This window comes from Cervus elaphus, chromosome 23 (genome assembly GCF_910594005.1).
Source record: "Cervus elaphus chromosome 23, mCerEla1.1, whole genome shotgun sequence".
In the NCBI taxonomy this organism is placed as follows: domain Eukaryota; kingdom Metazoa; phylum Chordata; class Mammalia; order Artiodactyla; family Cervidae; genus Cervus; species Cervus elaphus.
Window position 1 is genome coordinate 12,861,828 of NC_057837.1, and position 20,343 is coordinate 12,882,170.

Genomic DNA, 20,343 nt, shown 5'->3' on the forward strand with positions numbered 1-20,343 from the left:
CATCCTGGTAGTCCTTTGTGAAGAAAAGTAAAAAGTTTTCATTGAAACTGGGGCATTTCCCTTTATTTGACAGTGGGATGTATCTAAGTTAAGTATATGATGGCTTACAAAGGTAACATAAAATGTTTAAAAAAAAAAAAAAAGCCAGTGAGAGGCCTGTGCTGATATAGCACAGAAATATATACTTAATATTTTTTCTCAAATAAATTAGTATTGTTATAGGGATTATTCTTTATCAAATCTATTGGGTCTCTAAATGATGAGGCTAGTTTTCAAGAAACAAAAGTTCATTATTTATTTTCCAATAACAAAAAATATTTTTTAATCCCTTCCCCACTTTTGGCACCCATTTCATTAATTACTTATGTTTCTTCTGAAGATATGTTTTGAAATTTATCTGCACTTTTCAAATAGGGAAGTCAGAATTCTCAGTAAAATATGGCATCCGAAAGTCAGATAATGTGCTCTCTCAAATCAAGGGCAATAAATTGTCTCTTGTTTTAGTTCAACTGCTAAGAGAGTCTGAATCTCATCCCATGCCCCCATGTAACATCTCTGAATAATTTACCTCCATGCATGTGGAATTACTCAGTAGAAACTACTACTCTGGTTTCTGAGATTACTGTACACACACAAAATATGGTTGTCCCGGGTGCAACCGCATCTCTTAAAAAAAGGCACATCCACCAAGAACCTGTGAACTTGACCTGATACGGAAAAAGGGTCTCCAGATGCTCTCAAGTTGAGCGGAGGTCACAAGGCGTCAGCACAGGCCCACACTGAATGATTGGTGTCCCCACGGGGGAAATCTGGACAGACACGCAGGGAGAAGGCCACACGGAGAGGGAGGCAGAGACTGGGTCCTGCTGCAGTCACATCCAAGCCACAGCAAGGACCGTGGGCGACCCCCAGAAGTGAGGACAGACTCCAGGGACTGTTCTCCCTCAGAACCTTCCGGGGTTCTGCTGACACGGGGATATTCACTGACCGCCTCCACAACCGTGACAAAGTACATATCCGCTGTTTTCAGCTACACAGTTTGTGGCACGTTATTACAACGGCCTTAGGAAACTAATACAGTGGTCCTGCTCAGGATTTCAAAATTAACTGTACAGACATTCACTGCATACCAAGTCTGGTTCAGAAAATTTCCCAGTTTCCACTGAAATAACAGATAACATTTATAAAAGTGCTTCACAAGCTTTAGAAACACAGAATTTTCAATTCAGCCAATTTTTATTTATTAAGTGCCCACTGCATAACCCGTAGGCCCTGTGAAAAACAGAAAATATTCAGTATCTACTCTTTAAAGCAGCAACTGTATAGCACAGGGAACTCTGCTCAATATTCTGTAATACCTTAAGTGGGAAAAGAATTTTAAAAAGAATAGATACATGTGTGTGTGTAACTGAGTCATTCTGCTGTAACACCTGAAACTAATATAACATGGTTAATCAACTACACTCCAAAATAGAATAATTTTTAAAAAGCAACTGTTAATTATAAACAAAATATTGAGGATGAGGACAATTCTCAGGTACTCCATGAAAATAACAGTCTGGTTTCTAATAGAAAACATTAAAGTGAGAGAAGGAGGTAACCGTTATTTTTGAGAAAAATATAAACAGTTATGAAACCCTGGAGCAGGATCAAGAGCACTGTAAGAGTAGCTACTCAATAAGCAGCTAATGAGTTAGTTAATTATTAAAAATATACATGTGTGCTGTGTTGCTTCAGCCATGTCCGACTCTCTACGACCCCAAGGACTGCAGCCCTCCAGGCTCCTCTATTCATGAGGTTTTTCCAGGCAAGAATACCGGAGTGGGTGGCCACACCCTCCTCCAGGGGATCTTACCGACCCAGGGATAGAACCCATGCCTTTCACATCTCCTACATTGACAGGCGGGTTCTTTACCACTAGGACCACCTGGGAATCCCCTAAAAGTATATAAGAATTATTAATGTTTATATATTCTGAGTCTTAGTATTCATAATTCTAAATAATAAATCTGCATATCCAATGACTCTGACTATTCATAATTATTAACTCAAAGTATTTCAAAGCAATGAGTAAAATGAATTTGCCCATTCAAGAATTCATTCCATATTTGAGAAATATTTACTGAGTATGACTACAGCCAAGGAGTTACATTTCACTGAATCAAAGATGTGGGAACTCCCCCCTACAGCCCAAGCTACAAGACTGAAAAAAAAGGAAGTCCTGGATGAAGCTGGCATATTAAAAACCCACATTAATTTCACCTCTTCCTAGACGCTAACCAAAATTACAGTAAAGCTTTTTAAAGACACAAAGCCACTCAACCAGCAACTAAAGAACAGAAGCTAAGGACCTCCCCGGCAGGCCAGTAAGACCGAATTAAGAAAACTGTGAACGCTTAGGACGGGGCTGGGCCGTGTAGCAGGACCTCCTTTGTACGGGAGCCTCTTCTTTGTATGATGATTTAAGACTCCATTGGTTAAGACGCCACTGCAGGGGAAGTGGGTTTAATCCCTGATCATGGAACTAGGATCCCACAAGCTGCTCGGTGCCACCAAAAGATAAAAATAAAAACAAGAAAAGCTAAAATGCACATGAACAAGAATTAACTAAACTTATTCAACAGAGCCAAATCTCAAGCCTCCTGCAGAAGAGCTGAGAACCAGTCCTATGAACCAGGCAGAACCTTCAGAAGGCTTTTAGAAACCAGTAACAGCAGGTATGTCTGAAACTGCGGGTGAATGGAAGGTGACAAAGCAAGAAGCGTGGGGGGCTGTCTGAGAGGCAGTCAGACCCGAGGCATCCTTCCCTCCCCACCTCTACAGACCAGGGGTCCCCAAGTTTCCTGTGAAGGGGATGCAGCAGGTGGTACCTAGTCTGTGGGTGCAGGAACATACAAACTCAAGGCAGAAACCCCGAGCCCTCTTCCTGCCACTCAGTTTCTAGAACGCAGAACCCCTGAGCCCTGGTGGGAAGCTGAAATTCTCCTCCTTGGAAATCAGCTAAAGAGAAAAAAAATCATCATAAAAGAAGAGGCTCCCGTACAAAGGAGGTCCTGCTACATGGCCCAGCCCCGCCCTCAGCGTTCACATCTCCCTCTTAACTCCAGAGCACAGTCAAGGATTCTCAGACACCCAAGGACAGCCTCGAGCAAGAAGGACAGAAACCAAAAGCAACGTGGAGAAAACAAACTATTTCGGGAGAAAAAAAAACTTGACAAAATCAATACTTCCAACAAGAAACACCCGCGCTTCCAGGCTGAAAGAACAGGAGGCCATAAACATAGAGCATTCACAGAAAAAAATGCCAAATGCACGCTCGTGAGAACACAACAGCACACGTGACTGCCGGGCAGACGGAGCAGGAGACGAAAAATTGAAATGAAGGAAAGAAAGTCACAATACCAGGCCAAGACCCCACATCCACATAGTCACAGGAGAAGGAAATAAGAGAGACGAAGTCAGGACTTGAGAAGAAACATCTCCAAAATGAACAGGCGTGAGCTGGGGTCACCCAACGTACCCTGCACTCTGGATGAACAGAGATACATGCAAAGGTCCATCGTCGTGACATTTCAGGACAGTGGAGAAAAAGAGAACATACGGCGCCAGAGGAGGAAAGCAAAAATGAGTACCTCCGGATTCTCGACAGAAGAGACAGCTGACCTAGAATTCTAGACCCAAACTATCGGAGATGTACGGAGACAGGCAGAATCACAACTCTTTCAGCCCCTCAGGATGAGGGCAGAGCAGGCTGCCAGTGCTAGAGGCTGTGCTGTTTTCTCATCTTCGTAACCTGAGGACGAAACGCCATGGTAAGCCAGCCCCAGACGCCTAATGACACCTGGCTCCTCCTGACCACGCTCTAAAGAAGGTCCAGGGCCCCCTTGAGGCCCCGCTGCCCAGAGCAGATGGGAAGGTTCGCGTCATTGCACAGACACGCTGTGCTGGGTGTGTTCCGAGAACCGGAGCCGGACAAGCAGAGACTGTAAACCGATGGACTGCAGCCTGTGTCACCAAGGGACGTCCAACACCTGGAGCTCAGGATACAGTCTGGCTGATGACCCCACTAACTCCCCAAGCTTAGCTCAGGACTGTGCCTACCTAACTTCCCTGAAAACTCAGTGGCAGGTGAGGCCCGTTTAGTACTCAGGCCATGTCCGGCTATCTCCTCTTCAGAGAGCAAGAAAATGCTGTCTCCTCCAACAATCAGGGCTGGTCTTGCTCCTCATGTCCATGGTCAAGAGAAAGTCGTGTAACGTTAAGGAAAACACACGTAGGTAGTAAGACAACACGGAGAGCCAAGGACATGGTTAACGCCAAAATCAGGGATCTGGTTACCCAGAGACAGGAGTTGTCTGAGCCATCATGGGAAACATCATTTTTTTATCAAACAATTAACAAAATTAGATTGCTCTGTTTTCTTTGGTTTTCTTTGGTTTCTTTGGTAAGGAGTGAGAGGGTGAAAATGCGATTTCTATAATCTTACATGATGGGAAAAAAACTGTAAATCTTGAAAAAAATTTTTAGTAAGATTTGGATTATAGTATCCTTATTAATTATTTAATAAAAAGGTTTTAAGCATTATCTTGGAACATGGGTGTTTGGGAAGATTACAAAACTGAGCGAAATGGGACAGACAGCGTTTTAAACATTTAAAATGAACACCAGTCAAGAAGGTAGCTTTTTAAATAGCGGGAAGTACTGGGAGGCAGGCAACTTCTTAACAGGGTTTATTCTCGAAAAGAGTAGATAAATTGCTAGGAATCAACATCTTACCTTAAACACTTCCATTGGAAGAGGGAACTTAGCAGCGTCAATAAGAGATTTCTCCAGAGCACGTTTCCACTCTGAGTCCGTCTTCAAAGGATAGATTTCTGTATCAACAGCAAATCACATAAGAGTTTAAGGGCTGAAACGTTCTACCGGGTGGTTCTTCGCTCAATTTTATCTTCTCAGGGTTTCATAATAACTTGGCAGGCTCAGCGACCGCAAGCATTCACACCCTGCCCGCCATAAAAGGCCACCTGCTAAAGAGATTTCCTTAAGTTAAATAGCAACCTGGGATTCTGCGATCCGAAATAAAGAATCAACTTAATAGGGCTCTTCTTCAGGGACTACCTGCATGCATTCTGTATGTAATTTGATGGTGTAAGTCACATTCATCACACCTTCATCCATCCTCAGCCCCAATTCCACACATCACCAGGGAAGTCATATCCAATGATGAAGAACTTATTATCTGATAAGTTTCTAAATGAGAAAACCCTCTTGTCTGGCGTTTTTGGTTATTATAGCCCATTTCTCACTAAATCTCTAAGCTCCCATATGCTAAAAATAGTCCACATAAGTCAGGAAATTATGAAAAGGTAGATTAAAATTTACCAACCAAGTTTAATATTTGCACTTGAAATGTTGCTAACACATCACATGTTGCCCAGGTTTCCGCCCACGGTGAGGAGAAGGGATTTATGAAGGGAGGTTACACTGTCTGAATACAAAATTAGAAGAACAAAATTGTTGAGCGCTGTTTTTACCAGTTGCTGAAACTGCAGGGGAATTTTATGATCTGATCTCAACAGATTTAAGACCTTATCAAAATAGGATTTGCAGAAGCACTCACTTGCAGGAGATATGTTTATACCTTCGCTATATCAACTCAGGCTACTTCAGACAGATAGCTAGGATATGAATATCAATTTAAGCACAGTTAAAAGGCAACATTAAGCCTTTGGGGCTGTATTTTTAATTTCTTGCATGTCTGCTTTTTAGCAGGCAGCCATATATTTTGATGCTCATAGCGTTTGAACTCACCTTGAGCTTGAAGCGCCTGTGTTTTAGCAGTTTATTCAGTCTTTGCAGACAACAACAATTATGGTGGGCAAGCAGAGCTGCCAGAAGGGGCCAGGTTATCCATGCCTGCCCACCATCTCTCTTGTCAGCTATGTCAAGTCCCATAAAGGATAGTTAATGACAAGACAGACTCTACTTGTATAAACTGTCTATAATCCTTTCTAGCCTTCTATTTATGCTCTTACACCTCTGCGGAATTCCTTCCCCCGATCTGGCATTTCAGTATCAGAGCAAAAGTAGAAGGAGGCTCTTTTTGATAGACACATTCAGGGGAATACAGTAAGCCAATCCCCTAATAAACACCCTCGGCAGAGAATGGTCCCTCCAACCTCGACAGGTTGAGAAGGCAGGGGGCCAGAGGGAGAAATCACTTATCACCAGGTCCCACAAAGAAGGAAGAGGGACCAATTCACGGAGCCTTATGCGGTATCCCGGGAGGGTGAGGGGCATCCCCTGGGATGCACTGGTGCTCCAGCTCAGGGCGCTATATCAGAACCTCGGGAAAGAGGAAGGCGGTTCAGATTTCTGGAAGCACAGCCCAGAGGATGCCAAGCGCAGCAGCTCAAGAGGGTCAGATGTGCCAAATGTGCTCAGTCGCTCAGTCGTGTACAACCTTTTGTGACCCCGCGGACTGCAGCTCACCAGGCTCCTCTGTCCGTGGGGATTCTCCAGGCAAGAATACTGGAGTGGGTCGCCATGCCCTCCTCCAGGGGATCTTCCCAACCCAGGGATTGAACCCACGTCTCCCACATTGCAGGCGAATTCTTTACTAGTTGAGGCACCAGGGAAGCCCCAAGAATCGGGCAGGAGGGAACAATAAACAAGATCCTGGACTTCCTAAGTAGAATAGGAACAAACCCATTTTTCTAGGGTTCTGGAAGCAGGTCGATGGGGAGCTCAACATTGTAATAAAAGGAGAACCAAATCATACAAAAGGAGGGTGACTTCTAAAAACAAGGTTAAAGGAAGGTCTGCAGACATACAGGGAGAGAAAAAAGAAGAGAAAGTACTGGCCCCTGAACTCCCACAGTCTGTAACTGAGGACTCTTGGGGCGGGAGGAGCCCCTGAGACAGAGAGGAGGGTAAAAAAAGAGTGGTTAAAAATTACCCAAGGCCGAGTAACTAGACTCCAACAAAAAATTTAAAAAAAAACTAAGATAAAAGGGCTGCTGAGTATCACCAAATAATATGCTGAAATTGAACAAGTGGGATTATGGTCCTACAAATTATTATGTAAGTTAATGTAATCTTTACCTCTAAAGAGAAAGGTAAGAGAAACCATAATTAAACAAAAAAATTAAAAATTACTCAGGACGAGAGCAATGAAAACCCAACACAGTCAGATCCAAACTCAGATCTGAGCAAGGAGATGGGCAGCCCCGGAGAAACGCTCACAGCCCCTCCTGAGAGCTGGCAGAGCAGGACTGGACCAGTCATATCATCCCAGGCGGCTGCATCTACCTGATGCCCTGGCTGTTCCATCAAACCAGAGAGAAGGGTCATAAAGCCTAGAACTTTGATCTGAATGTACGTCCCCTAAAATTCACACTGAAATACTCAAGGCCTTAGGAGGTGGGGCCACTGGGAGGTGATGAGATCATGAGAGTGGACCTCCCAGGATGGGATCCGTGTCCTTTTATAAGACAGACCCCAGAGAGATCCCTACCCCTTCCTCCAGGTGAGAACACAGTGAGAAGACACCGTCTATGAACCAGGAAGTAGGTCCTCATCAGACACTGAATTTGCTGGTGTCCAGATCTTGGACGTCCAACCTCCAGAGCTGGGAGAAATCAATGTCTCTTGTTTATAAGCCCCCCTTTCCCATCTGTTACAGCAGCTGGAATGAAGGACGATACCTAGGAGATCTCACTGGACTTTCATCTCTGTTCTGCAGTCTCAAGATGCTTTGTCTTCATGCTGAGGATATTAAATTCTAAGACAGAATTTAATCCCACAGCAGGGCACACTCTGTCTTAAAAGGTGAAAAATCGGCTGCAGTTTTGTCAGCACCCTTGGCCACCTGCAGAAGCTAAACACCTCCTAGTTTCAACAAGCAGAGAACAATAGTCTGTGTGTGTGTGTTTCATTAGACTGAAAGGAGCTTGGTTACGCCAGCAAGTTTATGGACAATAAACAGCACCATTAAAAGAACATAAAACGTGTTCTTAAAGTGATCGTGTTGTTGGTAATTAAATAGAGTGTATCATGTCCATTTCTATTGGTGAGAAGTTAAGAGGCAATTAAAACCCGTCCTGGTTCATCTTGAACCAGAAACCTAAGTGAAAACAAGGTGTCTGCCTCTGCAGACTGGCCATCCATCTCATGCAAAGTGCAGGAGGAAGTGAGGTAAACAAAATACTCATCTCACAGGCGGAGGTAAACGCAGGCCTGGAGGGACAATCCTCTTTATTTATGCACCCCACATACCCCTCCTCCCTTCTCCACCAGGCTCTGACCAGTGAGGAAAGTCTCATTTATGGTTCTTCATAGACACTGGGAAGTACTGTGGATTGAATGCTTCTGTCCCCCCAAAATTTTGTATGTTGAAGCCCTAACCCCTTGATGTCATGGAGCTTTGAGAAGTGATTAGGTTTAGATGGGGTCATAAGGGTGGGGCCCCGTGATGGGATTAGTGCCCTGGCAAAAGGACACACCAAAGAGCTCTCTTTCAAGTGCATGCTCGCTCTCTCTTAACATACAGAGAGATGTATATGTGTATATATATATATATATATATATATATATATATCTCCATGCACACACAGAGAAGAGGCCAGGGGACTTCTCTGGCAGTCCAGTGGTTAAGGCGTCACACTTCCAATGCAAGAGATATGGGTTTGATCCTTGGTGGGGAAATAAGAGCCCACATGTCATGCAGCATGGCCAGAAGATTAAAAAAGAAGGGGAGGCCAGGTGAGGACCCAGCAAGGCGGCGGCCGTCTACAGATCAGGAAGAGAATCCTCATCAGCACTCAACACTGCTGATGCTCTAACCGTGAACTCCCATCCTCCAGAACTGTGGATTTGTGCTTTTCAAGGCTCAACCCCGCAGTCAGTGGTATTTTGTTAAGGCAACTGAAGCTAAGATAAAAAATAATGATTGTTTCTGGAATAAGAAACAGTTCATGTAGGAAGCATCTGAATTAGATTCAGAAACGTCTAGCTCCAGGCACTATCTAAAATAAAGAAGGCAGGGTAGGGGGGGAATAGTTGACATAAAGATTTTGAAGGGAAAAGATATACAAAAGAATACAGAAGTAAGGATTTAAGGATTTTTCTTAAACCTCAGAAATTTCATCTCTTTAGTTCCTGCAAAAACACATCAGATTCTATCTGCTTTCTAAACCTCCAAAAACAAAAGCAGGTGGTGGTGGGGAGGCAGGTGAAAGGGGGTTTCAGGATGGGGGGACACATGTATACCTGTGGCCTATGCATGTTGATGTATGGCATAAACCATCACAATATTGTAAAGTAGTTATATTCCAATTAAAATAAATTTAAAAATTAAAAGCAGGTGGGGCCTCTAAATGACCCCTGGACCTCAATAGCCTACTTAAATTTCTTAAAAAATCAAATATAACCTTAACACTCTAATCACAGTTTGAATATTTAGAAAATACCAATCAACTGAGTAACACAGCAGCAAAGCAAACATGGGGCTACTCCCATTTTACAGATGTGAAAACTGAGGTTCGAAGTCGAGGCACTCACCCAGAGGCCAGTGACAAAGTGGAAGGAGGGCCCCACTTGGACCCTGACTCCAAGCCCATGTTCCTTCCACTCTGTCAGGCTTCTCAAACTCTAGTCACATGGGGACCTTTTTAAAGGAAGAAATTCCCATCTTGAATACCACAGACCTCATATCCTGGAGCTGCCCCAGGTGTTAAAGAGATCGCATCCCTACTTGCTCAGAAGCTCCACTAACGCTTCAGGTCAAAGAGAGTAGCAAAGTCTAGGGGTACCTTCACCAGGCAGCTCTCCCCTCCAAACCGGCTTCCAAACTCCCATCAGTGATTTGGTTCCTGGAAGGTGGACTTGGCTAGTTCCTTCCTTCTGTCTAGACACATTTGAGTTTTTATTCAGTCAACTCACTGGACACATGTTTACTGAGCACTTACTATGGGCTGGACAGGGTGGCAGGGGGCACTGCAGAGAATGGGTCATGCACTTTGAGTTCAGCATCCAAGTTCTGGATGAAGTGAACGCATGAGAAAGCAGTGTTCCAAAAGAGGAGACACACACGGAAAGCTTGGGAACCACAAAGGAGGCCACGTGCCAGAAAATAAGCATATGAGGGGAGGTGTTGGGTATGCACGGCTGGAAAAAGAGCTCCAGGTCTGTCAAATCATGCTCTGCCTTCCATTCAGCACCGAAGGAAGGGCACCTCTGGATTCCCTGTCCCACCCTGGTAACACCTGCATCACTAAGGACGCAGGAAGCCACTGCCCTCCCATGATTACTGGCATTTCACCATCTTCCGTTCCCTCGTCTGGTCTTCGCTGAAGCTGGACTCTCCTAACCCCTCAGCACCCGGACCCCTGATGGCGGGTGCAATGTGGTGGCTGCACCCTCTCTCAAATCTCCCATCCACCACCCCGTATCCTCTGATTCCATCCAGAAATGGGACGCAGGCTTCTTGTTGGCAGACAGCATAACAGCGAGCACCTTCTCCTCCAGTGTTTGAAGACCTACTCGCCAGGTACTATCTACCACCTATGTCTATACCTCTATCTGCACTGAACAGTTGAGAAATACTGTGTCCTTTAAGAAACAGAAAGTATCAGGAAAAGAAAGGAGTTGTTGTCAGCACAGCAGAGAGGATAGGGTGGCCTGGCACAGCCTCACTCTCAAGGTCCAGGCAGCCCTCCAGGCCTGCAGCTCCTAAATATTCCACCCTTGGCAGAAGGGCCCTGAGGATGGTAGAAACTGCAGATAGAGAAGCCTGGGAACATGGAACCTGTGGATGGGAAGACGATGGACGCAGAGCATCAAACCTGCAAATGCAGAAGGTCAACTGTACTGCGCTATTTTATATCAGGGACTTGAGCATCACTGGATTCTGGCATCCGTGGGGATGCGGGGGCCAATCCCCTGTGGATACCAAGGGATGACTCTATACCCAAAGTGCCTCTTATCTGCCCTGCTTGCCCACCCTTCCATCTCATCTTCTTATCACCAGTCAACGATGAACACTTTCATCTACTTAAGTGTGTTTGGGAATAAGAAAAATAGTGTTTTCTGTGCCAGTCCGAAAGTTTTCTCCCACCTAGACTTCAGTCAAGGAAAGAGCACTGCCACCTTAGTTTAACAAGTCACATCAGGTCCTGAAACTAATTTACAGAAACCCAAACGACTGGATTCTGTTCCCGCGTGTTGTTCTGCTAAATCAGGTAGAAGTCAGAGTTCATCTTGTAACTATTGCATCTGAAGAACTCAAAATCATACTTGGGGTGATCTTTCACCTTTTAATTTCTTCTTTCCATCCACAGCCTTCCCTGTTGACAGTTTAAATGTTGAAAATGTAAGTTCTTGATGAGGAATGTCTTTCCCAAAGGCTGTAGGTCTTCAGTGAAATGAACAATTCATGGTCAGAAAATTACTATGACGAGTAAATACAGTCTATTCTTGTCTTATGAAGATATCAAATTATCTTAGAGAGACAGGTCTCTTCCTTTATTCAAATATTTCCCTAGTTTCTAAAGGGACACTTTCCATCCTGGCCATTGAATACGAGCACATGAGCACCAGAGAGGGACGTTACACAGAGTCTAAGCTATTAGTCATCCTTTGCTTTGCTATAAATTCACACTGGCAATTATATATTTCTCTCAAAATTTATACAGCAATTAGATACTGAACTAAGATTTATACACCCAACTTTCTGCACAAAGTAAATTTCTCCTGTTAGGTTATGAATCCCAAGGCAAACCTTGGGAGCTTAGGCCTCTTCTCATAAAACCGACAGGCCTTTCATTTGTAATCATATCCCCAAACTACTCAGGGTATAAGTGGATTTCTTGGCTGCTTCTCATAACGTTGACAACAACAATACTAATAAAATACCACATTACAGGTTTATACGCCTGTCAAATCCAACACAAATGCAAACATACGACATGGAGAACCAAGACATTTTTCAATTAAAGCCCTTGACTGACGGAAAAGGGAAACATGACTCCTCTGCTTCACAGCTCCTCAAGACAAACTATGGCAACTAAGATGGGAGGGGAAAGGCTCTGGAAATTTTACTGAAGGAAAGAGCCAACTCTTGGCTTCCAATAAATCTGTGAAATTGACCAGAATGAAAATCAACAAATTTGGGAAGATGTATTCCTCCCTTGGCATCTTTAATTCAACGAGAATCCAACACTTTTCTTGTACAGCTATCTACCAAAAGGTTGATAAGCCCAGTATGAGGCAGCAGGGAAAATTGTGTGGAAGAAGAAGGGGACCTGAGAATCTGAATTTCAGCACATTCCTCTGAAAAACTGTGCGATCTTAGACAGGTAGCTTAAACTCAGTCTCAAATTTTCTCTGCTGTAAGAGGAAATAGTCACACAAAATATGTAGCACTTTTTTGGAGTCAAAATAAACAACCTAACAGATGTAAAATCATCTGGCAGGTAGAAAACATTCAAGAAAGGTTATTTTGTAAACACTGAGGTTTTTGCCCAGTTGGATATGTCAGGAAGCATGATGCAGTCTTCTACCCAATTGAATCTCTGGAAAGGCATTTGTCAAGGTACTTGAAGCTATTTAAAAATCTATGATGCACCAGGGGAAAAAAGCATGATGGTTTTCTTTTTGCTATTTCCAGGTCAGGACAGATACTGTAACAATCAGCATTTTATTTGAATCTGCATTTTTACTTGAATCTATAAATGGATGAATGGGTGGGTAGATGAATCTATGGATAGAAGGTTGGATGGGGGAATGGATGGATGGATGGATGATCGGTTGAGTGGGTAGATGGATGGATGAATGAATGGAGAGATGGATGGATGGCCGTGGGTAGAAGAGCAAATATTTCAGAACCTACTTGCAAGACTATCAAATTCCTAAAGAAAAACAGAGAATATCGCCAAGTCCCCAGGCACTGCATCTTTTATTTCCAAACCAGTGATTCCAAAGGAACCAGATCAGCTTTTTCCACCGCCTCCCGCTCTGCTTTCTCATTTCAGAACACTACTCATTGAGGTCTTGGGTTCCATTCACAACAGAGAGTGTTTGAAGTTAAAACACTTCCTGTGCACAAGTACAAATGGGAAAGACACCACAGAGCTAACACATTTTCCAGAGAGACACCCAGGAAAATAATCACATCTCTTCCGACAATACTTGAGAGCGGCCGAAGCTCCCGCCCTTACCTGAAGGTGGGTCCATTCTGTACTTATTCTCTTGACACCAACCAACTGGTCGAAGTCTGTAATCCAAGTAAAACAACCACTGGTCATAGGATTCAGTGTCCTCCAATCCCACATAGCGAAGGCGTAATCTTCCTCCAGCATTCTCAAGCACACTAACTATCCAGTACTGAAAAGGGTTCTCAGAGTCCTGCAGCTCTATTAAGGAATCAACTGTAATGAGGTCTATAGGGCCTTTCCCTCGCAGAGGCTGTTTAAACAGAAGCAAAACTCCTTATTTTAAACTTTATTTTCAGGTTCTCATGGAAACAGATGACAGCAGAAGATAAATTTTTTTTTTTTCATACCATCATCCAAGCTATTGGCAAACAGTCTGGTGTTTCCCTCCACCCCCCACCCTCCCTTCCCACCACCGGCCCCTCCCGCCCCACATCCACCTTTCCCAACTCGGTATCCAACAACAAAACCACAAGCAAATAGAAAATAACAGTTTGTGCTAAGTTCTCACCAAACAAATCACCCTTCCCAGATACAACTACATTTGTGAGGAATGAGGGTACTTTGAAGAAGTGTTCCACCAAATTTGCCTCAAACTGGAAAACAAGTGGGAACAAAACGTCTACTTTTCCAAGAGATGGATACATCTGACATGGGGCCATCAATATCTACCTTGACTCAGCAGACGTCTGTCTTATGATGGCCCTGCTCTCATACCTCTGATGATGTGCATAAAGCGTTAATACGTGTGGGGGACATTCTGGATGAATGCCTAATACACACTAATAATCAGCTAAATTAGACTACTGGGTAATTTGTACACTTCACCCCACAGTTGGTTTGGAGAATGTATATAATGTCTGCCCCTTTTAAGCAACCTTCTTAGCACATGTTTGCATACGAAAAGGGTGTTTGTTCAGCCAGCCCTGTAGGCAAATATGCTTAAAAAATTAACAAAGTAGACAATCTGTCCTTTTGAAAGGGTGAGCAATCATCACTTTGATCTGTCAACCAAACAATTCAATTAGTAGCCACCAAGAGGCGAAACTACATTAGGCAAAATCATCACAAAACACAACTAGACAACCCTGTATGAGTCTGTGGTGTTCCAAAATTTCAGTACCATTTATGAAAGACAGGAGATTTATGGTTAATGTTAAGAGAATAATGAGACTGTCAAACTCTGTATCATGTTCTTGGTCATTCATTGTACTTTCCCCTTTCTCAGGGGCATTCTTCAAAAACAGATTTGGTAACTCAATCATTATTTATGACAGTGCAGTCCTCTTATATACTGTTCTAGTACATGAATATTAAAATGTATCAGAATAAAATTATTTTCAAATAATCTGTTTTTTCTTCAGTACCTTAAAACAACCTTAACCACATATAAACATGGTTAGTCATTTCTCCTCTTGTTTTACAAGGGGGACTAATTCAAATATGACTTACCAACGTGTGTTTAAAAACTGGGGCTATGCATAAATAAAACAGCTAATCATTTATCAACCAACATACTTTGAGACTACACCCCAGCACACGGATGCTTAGCTGTCACTTCAACAAAATAGTTATTCTACAGGATTTTATATACATTCACTAACATCAGATAGACTCTTGAATGTACAGGATAGTAGGTAACTATCCTACCATGTTATTATATTAAAATATGTTCCCATAAAAGCAAATTTTCCACTTATGGACTGGACCACAGGTGAAGACACTTTGGTCCCGTTAGAATCAGTCGTCTAAGTGATTCAGGAAAAGGCAGGACGTTACGCTATTTGCACACCGAGGTCCATGTGGACTTGTGCACCCATAGAAGGATATATGCAAAGGTGCTCTTAGCTGTGAACTCGTGTTAACTGTGCAGCTTCAGATGACAGAGAATAGCTGGATAACAATACATACACCTTCCAGAAGGCTGGCAGGGGCCGTCCGGGAACCCGTCAAATCCCGAATGAGAAATTCGGTCCAGTCTGTATACTTCTCTTTGATAGCTGGTGAGACAAAGGAGAAACAGACACACACTTTAACAAAGCAGCGGAGCGTCCCAGCCTTTCCGTACGTATGAGTTCTGTCGTGACGTTTCTTCACTTTAGATACCGTGCTTAAAGGAAGAACTAAAATGGCACAACGGACCTGCCGGCGACGGGTCATGTCTCATTGAACACGTGCCTAGGTTTTGCTGGGCATCAGAAAGGTGAAAGAACATGAGACCCTGAGGTCTGATTGTCTGTTTAGAAAGTTCTGTAAAGAACCAAGGAGATATTTCAAAGCACAGAATTTAGGAGGCTCCAAGAAGAAAGAGGGAACGGAAGAATCGGAAAACGCTTTCCAGGTGGAAAATAAAGCCAGGCTCTGAATTATAATAAAGATGTTATTACTCACACAGAGAAGAGAAAGGAGGGATTTTCAGGCTGAGAGGAACAGCATCTGCTAATGACAGCAATGAAGGGAGGGAGGAGATGGAGAAAGAATGTCCCTCAGCAACACACGGTCTGGCTGGAGCACAGAATACAATGCTAAGTGGCAGGAACAAAACTGCAGACAGCCCCAAAAGCCAGCACGCACGTTTAATAAACAGGAAATCTCTATGTGGAATCTAAGTTTTAAAAATCATTTAAATGAACTTATTTACAAAATGGGAACATGCTCACCAATGTCCAAAACTGAGTTACTAGAGGGGATATGTGGCAGGGGGTATAAATTAGACTTTGAGATGAAACACACACACACTACCGTTAATATATATAAACCAACAAGGACCTACTATATAGCACAGGGAACTCTACTCAATATTCTGTAATAACCCATATGAGAAAAGAATCTGAAAGAGAATGGATATATGTATACACATAACTGAATAACTCTGCTGTACATCTGAAACTAGCACGCCATTGTAAATCAACTATTTTGTTGTTCAGTGGCTAAGTCATGCCCAACTCTTCATGACCTCATGGACTGAAGCATGCCAGGCTTCTTCCCTGACCTTCACAATCTCCCAGTTTCTCAAACTCATGCCCACTGAGTCGGTGATGCCATCCAACCATCTCATCCTCGGCTGCCCCCTTCTCCTTCTGCCTTCAATCTTCTCCAGCATCAGGGTCTTTTCCATTGAGTCAGTTCTTCACATCAAGTGACCAAAGTATTGGAGCTTCAGCTTCAGCATCAACTACATGCCAATAAAAATGTTTTTAAACCAGGAAACCTCTGCATAAAATGAATCTGAAAGCAGCATAAAGGCTTGAAGGGAAACAAAGGAAGCCAATGGCAGAGAAGTCAAAGTAGAGGCTGCTGTTCTTTTAGTGCAAATGTGATAGGGCCCCAAACAGCACAAGGGAGCACTGCATTTAAGACACCTTTCCAAAAAGATGGGCTTCCGGGGTAGCCCAGATGGTCAAGAATCTGTCTGCAATGCAGGAGACCCAGGTTTGATCCCCGGGTCAGGAAGATCCCCTGGAGGACAGCATGGCAACCCACTTCAGTATTCTTGCCTGGAAAATCCCATGGACAGAGAAGTCTGGCCAGCTAGAGTCCATGGGGTCACAAACAGTTGGACACAACTGAACAACAAACACTTTCACTTTTCCAAAAAGAGAAACACCACCCTTTGGAAGCCAGCATTCTACAAGCTCTTGGAACCAAAGACTTGAGAAAAATATAACCTCTTGGCACAACTGTCAGTCTACAGACATCCCAAGGCTAAAGTCAAATCCACACCCCAGAGAGACCCCAAGCCTTCTCAGTGCATCACGGGACTCATAACTCAGCCATAGCAGAGCAGGACACTGGCCCAGGTCCCACCCACCCACTGAGAGTCTGACCTTCACATCTCCAGTGGACCCAGGAGCACTGCTCAGGATACTACATTCAATACTTGGCCTCTGTTGTGTGTGTTAAGTCTCTAGGTCATATCCAGTTCTTTGGGGACAAGAACCTGCCTGCAATGCAGGAGACCTAAGGGACATAGGTTCGATCCCTGGGTCAGGAAGATCCCCTGGAGGAGGAAATGGCAACCCACTCCAGTATTCTTGCCTGGAGAATCCCATGGACAGGGGAGCCTGGCGGGCTGCAGTCCATGGGGTCGCAGAGAGTCAGACACAACTGAAGCAACTCAGCACATATAGGTTCTTTCAGGGCTTCCCTGGTGGCTCATATGGTAAACAATCTGCCTGCAATGCAGATCTGGGTTCTATCCCGAGGTTGGGAAGACACCCTGGAGAAGGGAATGGCAACCGAATCCAGTATTTTTGCCTGGAAAATCCCACGGACAGAGAAGCCTGGCAGGCTACAGTCCATGGGGTTGCAAAGAGCTGGACATGGCCGAGCAACTGCCACTCCACACTAGGTTCTTTCAAAGCAAGATGCAACTATTTAGCTGAAACCTAAAGGAACAGAGTTATTACCAAAGAAAACGAGGCATATGAGTGGTGGGAAAGTTCATGGTGTGGGGAAGACCTGGGCTCTGAGCTGGGCTCTACCATCACTGGCTACACGACTGTAATCCACCCAATTTCTCTTGTATTCTCTCCTCTGATGCTACAACATGTTGCTTGTGTGATGCTATAAGGATTAAAGAAGATATACCCGCTGGTAAAATAGAACTGTATCTGGCACATTTATGCAATTAACAGCCTCTCTAGTTCTGTTACAAGTGTATATTAAATTATTACACAGTCTCACCTAATATTTATTACCGAGTCCCACAAATGCCAGATTGAAACTTTCAACATGCTTTGGCAGAACTGCCAACAGAACAGGGACCAGGGACTGCACCACCTGCAGCAACCTACTATTTCAATTACTAACCTGCAACTCAATCAATAGCACCAACTGTTGCCCATTAATAATGATAAGATCAAGAGAAAGGTCAAAATCCAAGGGAGTCAGGCAAAAGTCAAGGGATTCCGGCAAAGCTGGAAAAGTCCAGCTATGGGTTAGACAATGTCCTAGCCCTGGACACAGAGCTACCACAGAGCAACCCACCGCTTCATCACCTTTTACCTTTAGGGTATTTTCCTCAAATAAAATACCATCTTCTACATACATACTTATAAGGAGATGCATATATTTGAGGAGATGCATATATTTGAGGGTTCTTTTCCATCACTAGCAAGGGTAGCCATCATTTTTAAATGCTATACTCATTTCTAAATCAGCCCTTGCTATGGACTGAATGTTTGTGTTGCCCCCAAAATTCATTTTTTTAAAACATGTATCATTCTTTTTTGCATTTTTTTTTTTTTTGGCCACATCCCATGGCATGTGGGATCTTAGTTCCCTGACCAGGTATCAAACCCGCACACCCCTGCATTGGAAGAGAAGTCTTAACCACTGGACCATCAGGGAAGACCCCAAAATTCACTTGTTGAATCCTCATGTCCCGTGTGCTGTTGCATTTAGGAGGTGGGACCTTGGGGACTTTAGAATTAATGAGGTCATGAGATTAGAGCCTTTACAAATGGGATTAGTAAACTCATAAAAGAGACTCCAGGGGGCTTCCTCACCTCTTCCTCCTCACACTTGTGAGGATAAGGTGACATGTCTGTGAATCTGGAGGGTGGTCCTCACCAGACACAGGGTCTGGCTGTACCTTGATCTTAGGCGCGGATCCAGCCTCTAGAACTGTGATAAATAAACTTCCATCCGGTCTGCGGTATTTTGGGTATAGCAGCCTGAGTAGACTAAGACAGCTCTCCCGCATGCCTAAGGCCGCTGAGAAGACCAGAAGCAACAGAAAGTCAAAGTGTTAGCCAGTCAGTCGTGTCCGACTCTCTGTGACCAGTCGTGAACAGATGTGACAGCTGGACGGTAAAGAAGGCTGAGCGCTGAAGAGTTGATGCTTTTTAACTGTGGTGCTGGAAAAGACTCTTGAGGGTCCCTTGGAATGCAAGGAAATCAAACCAGTCAATCCTGAAGGAAATCAACCCTGAATATTCATTGGAAGGACTGATGCTGAAGCTGAAGCTCCAGCACTGGCCACCTGATGAGCAGAGCCAACTCACTGGAAAAGACCCTGATGCTGGGAAAGATAGAAGGCAGGAGGAGAAGGGGACGAGAGAGAACGAGATGCTCAGATGGCATCACCGACTCAATGGATATGAGTTTGAGAAAGCTCTCTGGGAGATGGTGGAGGACAGGGAAGCCTGGTGTGCTGCAGTCCACGGGGTCACAAAGAGTCAGACACGACTGAGTGACTGAACAAGAACGACAAGAAGTACTGCCATATATACAAACTGCTGCTGGTGGTGAGTTGATAAGTCGTGTCTGACTCTTCTGTGACCCCAGGGACTATAGTTCACCAGGCTCCTCTTTTCATGGGATTCTCTAGGCAAGAATACTAGAGTGGGTTGCCATTTCCTTTTCAAGGTGATCTTCCCAAGCCTGGGATTGAATCCATGTCTACCACATTAGCAGGCAGATTCATTACCTCTAGTGCCACCTGGGAAGCCCCTTTAGCACAAAGTTTAGTTTATTAAAGAAATGAGGCAATGGAGAATCTTGAATTATAAATGGAAGCACCTACACATACTATTAAGAATAAAAGACTATAGAGTTCTCTCCCTTGGAGATTTTTAAAGGAAAGAAATCTGTATTAATATTTCACAGAGGGTCCAAATTAAATTGTTCCTACAATCAAAAGAACAGATCATAAAATGATTCAACAGGGTTAATACGTTCCTTCTATGTGCCATGGACCACACTACATACCGCTAGGGCTCAAATGCATAGATAACAGTATTTCTGTCTAAAAACAGCTTAGATGAAGATATAGCTTGTAAAGAATGTCATAAAAGTCACACACACACACACATATGCCTTAGAACTTTAAATATACAGAACGGAGGAAAAGTTTCAATTCAAACTTTCAGAACTCTTTCCATTGCATAAATATACTTGAATAATCACAATAAAACACCCAAGAGGGTAACTGCTGGGTGGTAGGGGAGTGCAGGTTCCACTAAACTGAACTGTCTTCTGACGTGGCTGCAGAGCGCACATAGCAGCCGCTTTGCGAGATGGAGATGCTCCCCCGCGTCACTCCCCATCTCCCACCTCCCTGGGGCCACCCCGCCCTGCTCCCCTTTTCTCTCTGTGTTGGCTTTCTCTTCCCATTTCTCTTCCAAAG

At 43.9% G+C, this 20,343-nt stretch overlaps 1 protein-coding gene across 7 annotated transcripts in view; it reads right to left on the bottom strand.

The window, feature by feature from the left end:
• SFMBT2 (Scm like with four mbt domains 2) overlaps positions 1 to 20,343 on the bottom strand; it is a 173,586-nt gene that overhangs the window by 83,785 nt on the left and 69,458 nt on the right. For 6 of the 7 annotated variants that reach the window (XM_043882854.1, XM_043882852.1, XM_043882851.1 and 3 more), the window contains 3 exons: positions 15,123 to 15,211; positions 13,218 to 13,464; positions 4,777 to 4,874 (listed from right to left, as the gene is read on the bottom strand). In XM_043882854.1, the coding sequence (XP_043738789.1) occupies positions 4,777 to 4,874; positions 13,218 to 13,464; positions 15,123 to 15,211 (434 nt within the window). The remainder of the gene's footprint in view (positions 1 to 4,776; positions 4,875 to 13,217; positions 13,465 to 15,122; positions 15,212 to 20,343) is intronic. The other variant, XM_043882856.1, reaches the window with a different exon arrangement.